Genomic DNA, 15,471 nt, shown 5'->3' with positions numbered 1-15,471 from the left:
TCATTGTGGCCTTCCACTACTTCAAGGCAGCTGAGAGAAAGTTGGAGAGGGGCTTTTTACAAGGGCCTGGAGTGACAGGACAAGGGGGAATTGCTTCAGACTGAAAGAGAGTAGGTTTAGATTGGTTCTTAGGAAAAAATTCCTGGCCATGAGGATGGGGAGGCCCTGGCACAGGTGGCCCAGAGAAACTGTGGCTGCCCCATCCCTGGAAGTGTTCCCGGACTGGATGGAGCTTGGAGCAACCTGGAATAGTGGAAGGTGTCCCTGCCCATGGCAGGGAGTGGAACTGGATGAGTTTTAAGCTCCCTTCCAAATCAGACTAGTCTATGATTTTATGATATGAGTTTTCACTGATTTCAATGAGTTACTGTTAATTTCTTGTATTTTTATGTCCTTATGTGACCTCTTCCTTGCCTGTCAGAGGTAGCACCACTCCCAAGAATTGCATGAACCTGCTGCACTCAGGGAATAATTCCTTATTATGTTATGGAAATCCTGCTTTTCACTCTGCTGGACATTCTGCTTACGAGCTGGCTTAATTGTCCCAGCACCTCCTTAGACTGTGAATAATTATCTCCACTTATATTGTTATCCTGAATGTATTTATAGCCCGATTCTTTTGGGTTAGCATCACCATCTGTTTCCTCAACAGTCACATATTCGGGGGAGAGCGAGTGCTCTTCACATTATGCAAGCAGCTTCCTTGATTAAACCAGCCCAGCGTGGATGGATTTTGTTATGAAACCCTGGCACATCTCTAACTCTCTGGCTCCTGTTATCAATAACTCTGAAAAGCCCATCCATTAAATTAAGCCACTTTTAAGCTGCAGCTTGTATTTCAGAACTCATGTTAACTGTGATTGATTAATGTAATTTAAGAGGAGATTTCCAATGGACTATAAAGACTGTGATGTGATTAGCAGGGAACTCTGATCATTCCTAACCCAGGGATAATATGTTCAGGAGGAAGCTGTGGGTTGTGGATTTCAAGTAGGGCCCTGATTTTTGCAAAACATATCTAGGCAGTCATTTTACATAAAACATTATATTAAAAATATAAGCATAGTGCTGTAAATTAGTAATTAAAGCACGGAAAGATATCATAAATGGGTGAGATCTGGGGATGAAAACAGATCACACAAACATCACGCTTTGACTTTAATCATATATTATCTAAATTACTTCAATTTTTAGACCTAAAATATTTAAAGAGCAACAAAATAAGTAGAATATATTATGTCTTTATAAGAGCCCTATCACAGAGATACTCAGGAGGATTTTACAGAATTTGAGAGGAAGAATATTCACACTCCAGTGGGAGCACATTCTCACCAGACACAGTGACTGCACAGCTTCCCTGTGCTGTGCTTGAGCAGCAATGGCAGACAGCACTCCAGGTAGTAACTTCTCTCAGAATCATGGAATACCAGCTTGGAAAGGATCTCAAGGATTATCTGACACAACTTTTCTTGGCAAAATCATGGCTGAAACAAGATGGTCCAGCACCCTGTGCAGCTGAATCCTAAAGTGTCCAACATTGAGGGACCCATCATTTCTCTGGGGAGATTATTCCAATAGCTGATCGTTCTCATTGTGAAAAATTTGCCTTGTGTCTGAACAGAATCTCTCCAGGAGCAATGAGATCATTTCCCTGACAGGAAAACCAAATACAGAAAAGTTTATTGAATATAATTCCTGTCTCAGTCAGGTGTACCACTGAGTGCATATTTTTGGTGCACTGGGGAATTGCTCAAACATGGCAGAGTTAAGGTTCTGTTGTGGAAATGACATTTGAGCATATTTTCATGCCTCGTTGTTTTCATATCCTTTAAAGTTCAGCTGCATTTCCATGTTCTGGAAGGCCATAAAATACTATCCATAAAAATAATTTTAAAAGCCGTTAAAAACATAAAACCATATGAAATCATAAGGAAAGTTGAACTCGGTGTCACAACGTTTAATTGCTGTAGAGTTTTGTTTGTTTATTTTTCCATGTGTTGGCACCTTCCACTGCTGCCTTGGCAATGATCCCTCCTCCTCCAGAATTCACTGGGTGTGTGCTGGTCCCATCACTGTTTCAGTATCTCACATCACCTTTACAGCCTTGTCCTGGCTCCTCAGTTTTGTTCTCCTAGGAGAGGTGGGAAGCTGGTGATGGGCTGTTTGAAGAGTTCCTGGGCTCATATGGAGCTGTGGGATGGTGCCTGAAGAGGGACAGCAGGGATTTATGAGGGATGTAAATGGCTTTGAGAGGAGTCTCCCCCAAGTTTGTCACTGCAAAGTTCCCCTTCCTCACAGCCCTCCTGCATTCCCTCTGCACTGCCTGGATTCCTCATGTGTCCCCCAAGAGCCCTTCCAGCATCCCCCTTCTCAGTGCTGCCTCTTCACCCCACTTTGTCAGCTTGGTGACTTTAGGCTGACCAGAAGGGGGTGATATGAGAAGGCTGTGACAGGAGCAGCAGAGTGTTTGTGCAGAGCTGCTAGCCCATGGGCTAGTGCGGGGGCCAGCCCAGGCGACACAGCAGATGGTGGCAGTGACAGCTCTCGGCGTCTCACGTCACTCCCACTCATCACCCATCTCCCACCTCCACCTTCAGAGGCTGCAGACAGACAGAGGGGCTGTGGGACAAGCAGCCCTGCTGCAGAGTGGAAACACAGTGAAAAGCACAGTGAAAAGCACAGCATCCTCAAGAGCTCACAGCCCACAGGGTTGGGTGCAGTGACACTGAGCACAGCAGTGTCACCACAGCCTTCCCTGGAACCCTCTGCCTCCTCTGCACAAACCCTCAGGCTCTCAGCCTGGCCTGTCTGGCAGTGAACAAGAGTCTAGACACAACTTCCCACTTAATCGCTTTTTCAATGCTTATTTTGCTTCCCAGAAGAAGAAATGGTCTCGTGCACTTGCTGAAATAAATACCCAGGATTCATATTTTTGGGGTGTGAGCAGGGCCACAGTCACACCCCTGGGCATCACAAATTCCTCAAGAGCAGCTGGTTTACAGGTGTGGTTATTGTGGGGAAGGAGAAGATGATTGTTGGCAGTGGGGCAAGCACTACCTTCAGAATCTCTCCCTCAAGTGATTCCAAATTTTCTGTTAGAAATTCCCTTTTCCCAGCCAGGAGATCCAGCCATGGGGAGACACATACCACAAACAATATTCATCAGAACACCTTTTATTGATTAGGATCTTACTACTAAGCACAGCTGATCTGTGAAGTCTCTGAGCAATTTGTCAAATCTTATAGATAACCACCCAGTCTTGGAAGATAAAGAATGGCAGAAGTTGGGAAGTCTGATCTATAGTGGGCAGCAATTGATCACACAAAGTCAGAAAGTCTGATTTTGCAAAATCTGTCAGGCTGTGGGAAAGCCTTGTTTTGCAAAATACATCTTATTTAGAAAGCACGATATTCATAACAGGGGGGTTTATAACAGAACGACTTAATCATATATTTTCCTTTCTCTAATGTCATGCTTCATTTCAGACCTAAATATTCTGGTTTATACAAACCCCAATACTTTTATGATTAACACAAATCTTTTATCAATTATCACAGAGCGATGTGGTTTTTTTCAATCCCTGAGTTGTTTTATTTCTGTCCAAGAGAGAGGATGCAGTACCCTGAGGGCACTGTGCATTTAACCTCGTGGAAATGGTTATTTGTACTAAATGTGGCTGTTTCTGTGGCAGCAGGACCTGGGGCACTTTTGCACCCCTCAGAACAAGACGCTGAGGGGCTGGAGCACATCCAGAGAAGGGAACGGAGCTGGGGAAGGGTCTGGAGCACCAGGAGGGGCTGAGGGAGCTGGGAAGGGGCTCAGCCTGGGGAAAAGGAGGCTCGGGGGGAATTTCTGGCTCTGCACAACTCCCTGACAGGAGAGGAGAGCCGAGGAGATCGGACTCTGCTCCTAGGAATAGGGATAAAAGAGGAAATGGCCTCAAGCTGTCCCACGGGCAGTTTAGTTTGATTATTCAGTAAAATTTCTTCACAGAAAAGGCAGTCCAGTCAACCGCTGGAGTCCCCATCCCTGCACGGATTTAAAAGCAATGTGGATGTGGTACTTGGGAACACGGTTTAATGGTGGAATGGCTGGACTCCAAACCTTGGCGGGCTGTTCCACCCTAAATGTATCTGTGATTTTTACGATTTTTCTCCAGCGAGAGCAGCCCCCGCCGCGCGCCCCTCACGCAAACCCCGCCCCTCCCGCCCTCACACAGGCCCCGCCCCCGGGCCCTTCCAGGCACCGCCGCCCGTGTCCCCGCGGCTGCCCCGCCCGCCGCCGGAGCGGAGCTGAGGGGGCGCCGCGCCGCACCGCGCCCGCCGCCGGCCCCGCCGCGCTCCCGCTGCTCTGGAGCTGTGCAGGATGGGGCGGCAGCGGCGGCGCGGGTCGGAGAGAAGCGGTGGGGAGGCGGCGGGGCGGCGGCGGGGCGGGCAGGCGCCGAGGGCAGCCCGGCGCGCCGGGGAGCAGGAAGGCCCCGTGTAGCCGCGGCTGAGGGAGGTGGAAGCGGAGGGAAGGGAGGAAGGGACCGGGGGAAGGAGAAGGAGGAAAGGGAGGAAAGGGAGGCCGGGCCGCCATGCCGCTGTACGAGGGGCTCGGCAGCGGCGGGGAGAAAACCGCCGTGGTGATCGACCTGGGACAGGCCTTCACCAAGTGAGTGCCCCGCAATGCGGGCGGGATTCGGGGCTGCCCGGAGTGGGGAAGGGACCGGGAGCCGTTCGAGCCCCTTCCAGTGCCTGGAGGGCGCTGAGGGCTGGGGTGGGATTTCGGACAAGGAGCTGGAGTGACAGGACTGGGGGAATGGCTTCCCATTGCCAGAGAACAGGGTTAAATGGGATATTGGCAGAAAATTCTTGTCTGTGAGGGTTGGGAGGTCCTGGCACAGGGTGCCCAGAGAAGCTGTGGCTGCTCCATCCCTGGAAATGTCCAGTTTGGATGGGGCTTGGAGCAACGTGAGATAATGGGAGGTGTCCCTGCCCATGACAGTGGAATTAGATGGTTCTTAAGTCCTCTTCCAATCCCAACTATTATTCCAAAAGTAATTATGTGAGATTTTCCCCCTTTTTGTGTTGATCTGTGTAGTGTGGAGCTGGTGATGAACAGCCTTGTTTTACTCTTGTATTTTAGATTAAAACAAGGTTTAGCTGGAGTGCTTTAGCAGGAATACTCTTTATTTATTTAGTATTTCACCTTGTGGTCCAAAAACTTTGTTACCTGGAAATAGGGGGATTTAACAGAGCCTTCATGGGTGGGGACAAGTGATTCCCATGAGTGGCTTTTTGTGGATTCTTGTGGCCAGCTGAAAGCTTTTCCCAAGTTTGGGGTTCCTGTGAGCTTTTATTCCCTGGGCATTGTTAACCTCATAAAATTTGGAAAGGCTGTATAGTGTTTTTTATTTCCAGCCTTCATTCTCACAGAAGAAATAACAACTGAATTGTGTGAGAAATGCCTGTTCTTTTTCAAATGAGGCTGAAATTAGTTGAAAGTTCAAGGAAAACTGCCTGTGTACACTGGGACTGCACAAGTATCTGTTTGAGATAAAAGAAGAAAATTAAATTCTGAGTTGTTTAAGTTTTTTCTGAAATGTTGCAACACCTTGACAGTTGCCAAATACCAAAATCCAGCATTAATTGACTTTTTGCATTGTAGGTGCTCCAAATCCAGCAGCTTTACAGAAAATTGTAGTTTTTCTTCTGAGATTTGTAGTTATTGGGGTGAAACAAATATCAGGCACTGGGACTAAAATTAACCTTGAATTCATTTTGCTTTTAATTTCCTTACTTTGGTCCATGGTTCTTGTGTGTTTGAGAAAGACCAGGTGGGTCTGGGAAGAGTTTAATTTGGGATTGTTCTTCTATTTTTGTTGAGGGAGTCAATTAAAAAAAATACAAAATCTTTATCATTTAGTCTGTCCTTAAATTTATCTCCAAGAGCTGAATAGGAAAACTGTGTGCAAAACTCCTGTCTGCAGTAAGAGAATTCCTAATTCATTACTCTGTGATGGTCTCTAGGCCCAGGGGGTCAAATGATGATTTCAAATAATCAAGTTTTCAACATTTTCTTTCAGGTGTGGGTTTGCAGGAGAAACAGGACCAAGATGCATCATCCCCAGTGAAATCAAGAAACCTGATGTCTCAAAGGTGAACTGTTCTTATGGTGTTTGGTGTGTTATGGCATAGAAAGAATTTGCAGCTGCTTTTTCTGTCCATCACAAACTGTTTTTCACTACCTGAATAAAATATTATGGTATTTTTCATTATTTTAACTGCAGCTATTAACAACTGTGAGTGGGTTCAGGTAAGTGTGATGCCAGTTCTGATGGTAATTGCTGCTCAGTCCCCATGGAACTTGTGTTTTGGGGCATTTATTGAGAAATTGCTTTGCCTAGTTATGCTTTTTTCCTTTTCCTTTAGTAGAGGGTGGCAGATTTGGAAAACTAATTCTAAGTTGCTTATATGAAAAATTAGCTTTAATTAACTCTGAAATTTCATTATAGAGTGAGTTTATGAGATGTTTTAAGGACAAAGAGCAAATCAGACAAGAGTGAGTGTTTATATATAATGTCAGGTTATATTATGTATCATATATATTTCTTTACATATCATATGTGAACATATGTAAATATATAAATAATCACTGCCCAACATTTGAGCTGTGGGTATTTTCCCTTCCCAGCCTGTCAAGGTGGTTCAGTACAACATCAATACAGAGGAGCTGTATTCCTACCTGAAGGAATTTATCCACATGCTGTATTTCAGGTGAGAGACACCTCCCAGCTCTCCAGGCCTTCCCAGGGGTGTGAGCAGGGGATGGACACTGCCTGCTTAGAGAAGAAAACAGAGATAAGACTTTGCAAGGGGCTGCCTGGCTCTGTTGGTGCAGGAGGAATTTGGAGAGCTGAGATCCAGGTTATCTTACAAAGAGTTCCTGTCCTGCAGCAGCAGTTGCTCTGTAAAAGCAGAAAGTCTTCCATAAATTGCCTTTCAGCTGAAGTATTTATGAAGGGTAAGGCATTACCTCAGGAGTTGCACTGATTTTGGTAAGGCTGAAGCTCCTGTCAGTACAGACTCCACAGAGGTTTGGAAGGAGGAATCTTTACCTGTGGAATGTTTTTTACCTCAGCAATACATCTCTTTTTTCTGTTTTTAGTAGCCTTAGTGAATAATGAAATTGGACTTGGTCTTTTCTCTTTGCTTCCAATCCATGTTTTTACACACTGAAAGCCATCACAGGGAAACAGGATTTAATTGCTGTGCCTCAGGTTTGTTGTGGCTTGAGTTGTTTTCTGTCCTGCACATCACTTTGCAATTGAAATCAGGACAATTTCATCCTCTTCCACTGAAATCAGAGATCTGAGTGTCATCATTCCTATGTGCTTTATGACACTGGACAAGCCATTGATGACTTATTTTTGTATTGCTTTAGAAATGTATAATGAGTATACAGAGCTACAGGCTCTGCTGAAAGCTCTGTAGCTTGTTTTCCCTGCTTCAGTTTCCTGACTTTTTTTTAGGATATCATTGGGGATTTTTGATTTGTGAAAAAGACTTTGGGCTCTGCTGTAGCAAATGCTGTCTAAATGCAAATCTTTAGGATTTTTGAGAAAAATGGAATATGAATGTAGGACAGATCTCATAATATGTGCATGAACTTCCCAGTTTTATTTTACACATCTTGTCTCTTTGCAGGCATCTGCTGGTGAATCCCAGGGACCGGCGTGTTGTGATCATAGAGTCAGTCCTGTGCCCTTCACACTTCAGGGACACCCTCACCAGGGTCCTTTTCAAGCATTTTGAGGTAAGTGTTTGCTCCACTTGCCAGGAGGAATTTTGCTTTTTACAGTCAGTACCAGATGTGGACAGCACAAAAGAAGAAAATAGTGGCAAAAGAGTGAGAGGCATAAAGAGGAAGAAAAATCAGATGATGCTGTGAGGAAGTAGGGCGTTGAAATTGGATTAAAACCATTTTTGTTCCAGTCTGACTCTTCATGAGGCCACAAAGAGCAGCAATTAACAAGACTCTGCAAGATTTCCCTGCCTTGTAGATAATACAGCTCACAGTGCACTGTCCCAGACAGATCCAATAATCCCCATTGAGCACTGCCTGGAGCCAGATTTATATTTAAACACTTGTTAGTGCCCTGTCAGCAAGTCTCATGATTTCTGCCACAGTCAATATCTGCCTAGCACATGGCTGTGCTCATTTAGAGAAGAACTTGGCTGAAATCAAATACCTTCTCTGCTTAATTGGTCTTTTTGAAGCAAAGTTGTGGGGAAAAAAACCACCTGTGGCTGCCCCATCCCTGGCAGTGTCCAAGGCCAGGCTGGACAGGGCTTGGAGCAGCCTGGGGTAGTGGAAGGTGTCCCTGCCCATGGCAGGGGGTAGAACTGGATGATCCTTAAGGTTCCATCCAACCCAACCAGCCAAGGATTCTGTGAGAAGTCTGAACCTAATTCTTGCTCAGTTGTAACAGAAAATGTTTTAGAAGGTGTCTCCATCTTCCTTAATTCAGACACAGCAAAGGTTAAGGTTTTTCTGTAGAAAGTAGTGAAACTAATTTCTCTGCAGTACTTCCTCACAACACAGTTTACCAATTCATCTCAAACTCCTGCATAATTCTTTCTTAATATTGGTAAAATTTTCTGATGACTTCAACTTGCTGAAAGATTTGATTTGCTTTTTGAGGTCTTTTTCCTAATCCCTTTACAGCAATAAAATGTCTCAGCTAAAGCACATCCCAAGCAAAATGGTTTGTTGAAAATGGCTCATGTATTCAGTCATATTTTGATGAAGAGATTTTGTAACTTGCTAAGAAGTCACTTAATACTGATGGAAGGTTTATTCTCTCTGGTTTCTTGTTTTCTATTTGGTGCAAAGAGTGATTTAATAATCCAGGGTCAATATTTTACCTTCTGTCTCTGGGTTATAAGGATCAATACATTTCCTGTAATTGCAAATTTTATTGAAATTTTTCATTTAATTCACACTTCAAAGTGTTCCTTTAAAGGAACTGTTGCTTTGTAGGAAACTTGATTTATGGAATTCTGGGAGAAGGAAATAATTCTCTTGTAAATTTTAACTTGAGTTTCCACATTGTTTTTGTGAGAGTGTTTCAAACAGCCTCTTCTGTTTGGGTGCAGCAGTGTTTGTCATAAGGAACACTTTTATGGATTTTCTAACACTTTGATTCACATCTTCTAGTTTTTACAGCTTTTCAAGGAGCTGTACTTCAGCTTCTTTCATTTCTTTTCAATAACAATAAGAAACTTCACCTGAGTTTTATAGCCAACACTTGCTTTTCTTACAAGCCCATTCCAACATCCATCATTTCTGAAGTACCTGGTGTGCACCACAAAGAAGACAAGCACAGAATTTAGAATCCTATTGTATTTTGTTCATTAGATTAGTACTGGAATAATGCAAGATACAGTTGTTTGGGTTTTAAAATGCCATTTAGGGAAGGCTCTAGTGCTTTTTTTTCTTTTTTGTTTCTTTTTTTCCCCCTTCTGTCAACTTTGCTTTTGGTTTCCATGTAGGTACCTTCTGTTTTGTTTGCTCCAAGTCACCTGATGTCTCTCCTGACACTGGGGATCAACTCTGCCATGGTGCTGGACTGTGGATATGCAGAAAGCTTGGTGCTGCCTGTATCCTTGCCTTTTCACCACTGGGGCTGTAGTGAAACATGGAATTTTTATTGCTAGAAATTATCTTTGGATGAAAGCAGTTAAAAGGTGGCTGATGTAAGGGATTGTAAAAGGGAAAAGGCATTTAGTTCCAGCAGACTGAAAACTCATACTGAAAAAGAGGAGAATTTCCTTATCTTCCTGTAGATTTATGAGGGAATTCCAATCCTGAGTTGCTGGGGTTCCCTTCCCCTGGGAGGAAAGGCCATCCACAAGTAAGTTCATAGTTATCCATTCCAGGTTACAAGTTATTTATTTGTGAAAGTTCCTCTTTGGCCATGAGCAAAAATTCCTCTTTTAAATCTTAACTTGCTGTAACATGATCCAGTTTGTAGAGTTAAAACTGTGTGACTGTTGCTGATGTGGTAAAAGCTGTGGAAATGGGGTCTTGTTAAGTTTGTGTTTAGAAGGATATAACTGAAAGGAATCAATCCTGTCCCTGGAGTGCAGTCCAGAGAGCCAGGCTGAGTTCATGGCTGTGTTTCCCCCCTCCTGTGCCCTGTTTTAGGGAGCTGGAGTATCAGCTGCTGGAGCAGTGCACAGTGGATACAGGACTGGCCAAGGGACAGAGCCTGCCCTCGGTGATGGGTAAGGACTGGGGTGGGGCATCTGTGCTGGGAGCTGCACTGGGGAAAGGGTGCTCATCCTAACAGTGAGTAAAGTGGGGTTAGGACTCACTGCATCTCATGTGGCCTGTTCTTTCTTGGCCTGGAGCAGGAACAGTGTGGCCAGCAGGAGCAGGGAGATCATTCTTGCCCTGTTCTCAGCACTGGTGAGGCCACACCTTGAGTGCTGTGTCCAGTTCTTCCCTCAGTTTAGGAAGGACATTGAGGACCTGGAGTGTGTCCAGAGGAGGCACCAAGGCTGGTGAGGGGCTTGGAACACAAACCCTGTGAGGAACAGCTGGGAGAGCTGGGGGTGTTCAGCCTGGAGAAAAGGAGACTCAGGGGTGACCGGATCACTCTCCACAGCTCCCTGAAAGGTGGCTGTGCTCAGGTGGGGTTGGACTCTTTCTCCAGGCAGCAACTGACAGAACCAGAGGACACAGCCTTAGGCTGTGCCAAGGGAAATATAGGTTGGATATTAGGAAAAGGTTTTTTATGGAAAGAGTGATCAAGTACTGGAATGGTCTGCCCAGGGTGGTGGTGGAGTCACCATCCCTGGATGTGTTTAAAAAAGACTGGATGTGGCACTTGGTGCCATGGTCCAGGTGAGGTGTTAGAGCATGAGTTGGACTTGATGATCATGAAGGTCTCTTCCAACCCAGTCATTCTGTGATTTAACAAATATATTGTTTTTATGATAAGCCTCTTCTCACAGGAGTTTTGAATAAAGGCTGAGATAAAAGTTCTGTAGTAATTTTTCAGCGAATTTTGAGCGAAGGCAAACTTAATTCTGTTCTTAATATCTTTTCTACTTTGGAAATCTCTGAAAGCTGCTGTCAGATTGAAAGTCTAATATATTAAATGTGATTCAAACTTAGAACAAAAGAACAAGAGGTTTTTTAAATAAAAAGAGAATTTAAGAAGGAAATTAAGTTGTTTTTTTTTTTAATTTCAGGCTCGGTCCCAGAAGACATAGTAGAGGACATAAAAGGTAAATATGTTTACTTTGTGAAATTCTAGTGTATGAAATTGTGCAGTACAGTGTGATAATAACAAGTGTGAAATATTTTGCATTCAGGAATTTATTTCTCTTCTCTGCCATATTTATTACCTCTTGGATAAACTTGTGTTGTTCTTCCTCTTTGAAAGCAAAACCAAAACCAGGTGTTGAATTCCTCTTTCACTTTAAGCTCTGTGTTGTTGAGTTGCAACTTGTAGATATATTTGGTAGGTGGGCACAGGAACAGGATTGCATTGTTGTGTAGTCTTATTTATAGATTAACTAGAAAGGCTCAGTTTGCTTTAAAGTTAATTAAAAAAGTATTTATAGAAGATATTTTGGTGTGTTAATCAAGCTAGACAAGAGGAGACAGGAACTACATTTACTACACAGAAAAAATAGTCTTTGGGCAGAACTTGGATGAATTGCTTTGTAATTGTTACATGTGCAACAGATGGAAAAAGATGTTTTCCTAGAAAACAGTAACTAGTATGCATCCCTTGGGTCAAATCAGGAGGAAATCCATCAGTCAAATGCAAAATAAATGCAGCTGGTGCTTAGTGAAGTGGAAGATGCTTTTCTGATTCCTGGACTTGCACACTTTTTCTGACTAGTTGTTTTCTATGCAGTCTTTTGGAACCAGAGACAACAGGCTAGGCATGGGATTGTTGTCTGTGTGTTGAAGCATTGTTTCTTTGTGACAGCATTTTATAGAGAAGATGCTCACCTGTGCCAAATACAAATAAATAAGTGTATAATAACAGTAGCAGCTGGATACAAATGAGACTGTGCTCTGTCAGTGCTGTCTGCAAGCAGAAAAACCCTCTGGAATTCTTGGGGTGTTGAAGAGTTGCAGTGAGTAAAGTGTTACAGGGTAGGAGCTTGTGTAGGAAATGAGCTATGCCTCATTTGAAGCTGTGGTGCAAGACCTGCAGTGAAGCCCCTGGCACCTTGAGGCACCATCAGGAGCATCCATCTGGCTTTAAATCTTGTGTGGTTTGTGTGAGGAAGAACAGGCAGGATTTCCAGTTTTAGTGTCAGCTTCATTGAACTTGGGGTCTAGAGAGCACCTGAACTCTGCTGGAGTGTAGAGACTGCTTCTCTTTGCATGTATTTGACAACATCTTGGACCAGCAAGGGCTTGGAGTGTGTATTCTTCTCTAAATTAAGGAAAATGTTTATTTGTGCTGGTGATGAAAGGATCCACCAAGGCCTCACCTGTGCCCCTCTCTTCCCTCTGCAGTCCGCACTTGTTTTGTGAGTGATCTCCAGAGGGGGCTGAAAATCCAGGCAGCCAAGTTCAACATTGATGGCAGTGCTGAGGTGAGCTGAGGATGGAGCTCTTCCTGCTCTTTTGAGGTGGCTGCAGCCTTTTTGGGCTCTAAAATAACAATCCAATCTGTTTTTATTTCCAGCGTCCCTCTCCGCCTCCAGATGTGGATTATCCTTTGGATGGAGAAAAGATTCTCCATGTAGTTGGCCCCATCAGGTGACAGTATTTGGCATTACAAGGATATATTTCAACTCTAAAAGCACATACATTTTCATAAAATTGGATTTTAATGAGACACTTGCATATGCTTTTAATGCCTCTAAAATGAAAGCTGTGTGCTGGGCACAGTGCAAGCCCATCATGGGAGGGGGTGGCTTCTCCAGAGCCCCAGGAGGAAGATGAGAGCAGAGAGATTGGAGGGATGGGGGAAGAGAAATGAGTATCAATGCCTGCTAATGGGACAGGTTTAGTGATGTGAGCAGGGCACTTTAGCCTGAGCAACAGGAGGCTCAGAGGAAATCTTCTCACTCTGCAGCTCCTGACAGGAGGGGGCAGCAAGGTGGGAGTCAGGCTCTGCTCCCAGGAAACAGGAGACAAGAGGAAAAGGCCTCAAGTTGACTTGGGGTTGGTGGTGAACAAGGTGCTGGTGTTGGGTTGAGGGCTGAATGTGATGATCTTAAAGGTCTTTTCCAAGGATTCCATGATTGTCCCAAGGATCCCATGATTGTCCCCTCCCTGCTGGCACTGCTGGGCTGTGTGACAGGAGTGACAAAGTGTTGGCAGCAGGAAGGCTGGAGTTGTCTCCAGCTCTGCTGTGCCTGAGTTCAGCTCAGTGTGGTTTTGCTGCTCATTAACACTCACTTCTTGTCTGTGCCACAGAGACTCCGTGGTGGAAATCCTGTTTGAGCAGGATAATGAAGAGACATCTGTTGCCACTTTGATCTTGGATTCACTTGTTCAGGTATTTTTATACTAGAAACAGTTTGGGATTTAGGGAATGCCTCCAGCCTTAGAGAACCTGCAGTTAAAAATGACTCAAGACTTTGAGTTCTGCAGGCTGCTGGTTTACCTCTGCTGGAATAAAATTAATTTGGACATCTTTATTGCAGGCAATATATTAAATTCATTGCAGAATTTTTTCTTGGCATATACAAATGCTTCACTTCTTATTATATTTAGGAAAAAAATGTATTAGAAAACCACTATAAATGGAAATTTTCATTATGTGGTGGTGTGTGTCTGTTAATTAAAGTTGCCTCCATGTAGCTATTGATGCCATTTAAATAAGTTTGCTGAGATGCAATTTATTGGAGAGCCGTGGACTTGGCTGATATGACAAACATTTCAATTAGAATTCTTTATGAAAACAAATTGTTTAAGAAGTTCTGTGCCTGGAGCTTTCACCTCTGCACCTCCAGGCATTTCCCTGGCATTTCTCTCATTATATTGTTTATTTTCCATTTAAACAGCAGTCGGAGGGCATAGAATTTCTGAGAGAATGGCTTCAATCTCAGGCAGCTTGGCTTATTTGGGGTTTTTTTTTTTTGTGGTGTGCCTGTTTGCATTAGTGCCCAATAGACACCAGGAAGCAGCTGGCAGAGAACCTGGTGGTGATCGGGGGCACGGCGATGCTGCCCGGCTTCCTGCACCGCCTGATGGCCGAGATCAGACACCTGGTGGAGAAACCCAAGTACAAGGAAGCTCTTGCCACCAAAACCTTCAGGATTCACACTCCCCCTGCCAAATCCAACTGCGTGGCCTGGCTGGGAGGTAAGAATGGGAATAGCTGGGAAGCAGAGGTAGGGGAAAAAAGCCCTTCTAAGTGGGATTTGTAGTGAATAAAACCATGTGTTTTTAGGGTTAGCCAAGCAGAATTTCTGTGCACTGAATTCTGTATCCTGGCCAGCTGCTGTGGGCTGAATCTTCTCACAGCTTATGTGAATATTTGAGGCAACTTTCTGGGGGTAAAAATTGCCCTGAGCACAATGGGGTTTCGTTGAAGTGCTTAAAATACAAACTTTGTTGTAAGAAGTGGGTCAATCAGGCTGGATTTGCTGTCAGCAGAGAGCAGATCATTCCTTGTTTTCAGGGATATAAATGGAAGCAGTTTGGGATTTAAACGGGCTACTGAAAAGGAAACCAGCAATATCCATTCATCCCTTTAAATTTAGGGACAGAGCTAAAAAAACCCAGTTGAGATTCTTGATGGGAAGAAGTAGAAATTGGAATTAATGCAAATTTTGGTTTTTTTTTTGCTTTGCCAATAATGCAGGAGCCATTTTTGGAGCCCTGCAGGACATCCTGGGGAGTCGCTCTGTGTCCAAGGAATATTACAGCCAGACCGGCCGCATTCCCGACTGGTGCTGCCTCAACAACCCCCCTCTGGAAATGATGTTTGATGTTGGAAAAGCACCCCCACCTCTGATGAAAAGAGCTTTTTCCACAGAGAAATAAGCACCTCAGTCCACACAAGGATTCTGCCCCGTTCCAATTACATCCATGTGTGTTGGGGGTTTGGTTTTGTTCATTAATTTGTGTGTAACACTATTAAATATGAACAATGTGGGTGTTGTCAGGGTAGGCACTAACACTATTTAAAACCCTGTCCAGTTATAGTTTACAAACTTAACTCTGGCAGCTCCTCTGCTCTCTTGTCTTGTTTTGGAGAAATTCTGTCCCCTCACAAGCTGTTCCCTACAGTTGTTTATTATTTATCTGTATAGTAAATGGCATTGCTGAGAGAATTTGGTTTAAGATATTTTCATTTTAAGCATGCTGAGAAGAATGAACAGCACTAGGGAAACACCTATGAGAATTTTTTGTGCCAAATTCTGTATTAAAATATTCCACCCTTGAATCACATGTGAAGAAATGGTTTGGGGCTGTTTAGCAAAAGTAGTGGAACATTA

The 15,471-nt window shown here is 44.0% G+C and overlaps 2 protein-coding genes across 2 annotated transcripts in view; one reads left to right on the top strand and one right to left on the bottom strand.

Moving 5' to 3' along the window:
• ARMH4 (armadillo like helical domain containing 4) overlaps nt 1-15,471 on the bottom strand; it is a 153,095-nt gene that overhangs the window by 54,036 nt on the left and 83,588 nt on the right. The window lies entirely within an intron of this gene.
• ACTR10 (actin related protein 10) lies at nt 4,479-15,306 on the top strand. The gene is made up of 13 exons (XM_079309332.1): nt 4,479-4,654; nt 6,069-6,141; nt 6,677-6,759; nt 7,690-7,798; nt 9,538-9,645; nt 9,832-9,899; nt 10,193-10,272; nt 11,245-11,280; nt 12,533-12,612; nt 12,705-12,778; nt 13,442-13,523; nt 14,131-14,332; nt 14,835-15,306. Exons 1-13 carry the CDS (start codon nt 4,578-4,580, stop codon nt 15,014-15,016), a joined length of 1,254 nt encoding a protein of 417 aa, XP_079165458.1. The 5' UTR covers nt 4,479-4,577; the 3' UTR covers nt 15,017-15,306.

Source organism: Erithacus rubecula (genome assembly GCF_903797595.1).
Source record: "Erithacus rubecula genome assembly, chromosome: 6".
Classification (NCBI taxonomy): Eukaryota; Metazoa; Chordata; class Aves; order Passeriformes; family Muscicapidae; genus Erithacus; species Erithacus rubecula.
This window is presented reverse-complemented; position numbering and strand designations above follow the sequence as displayed.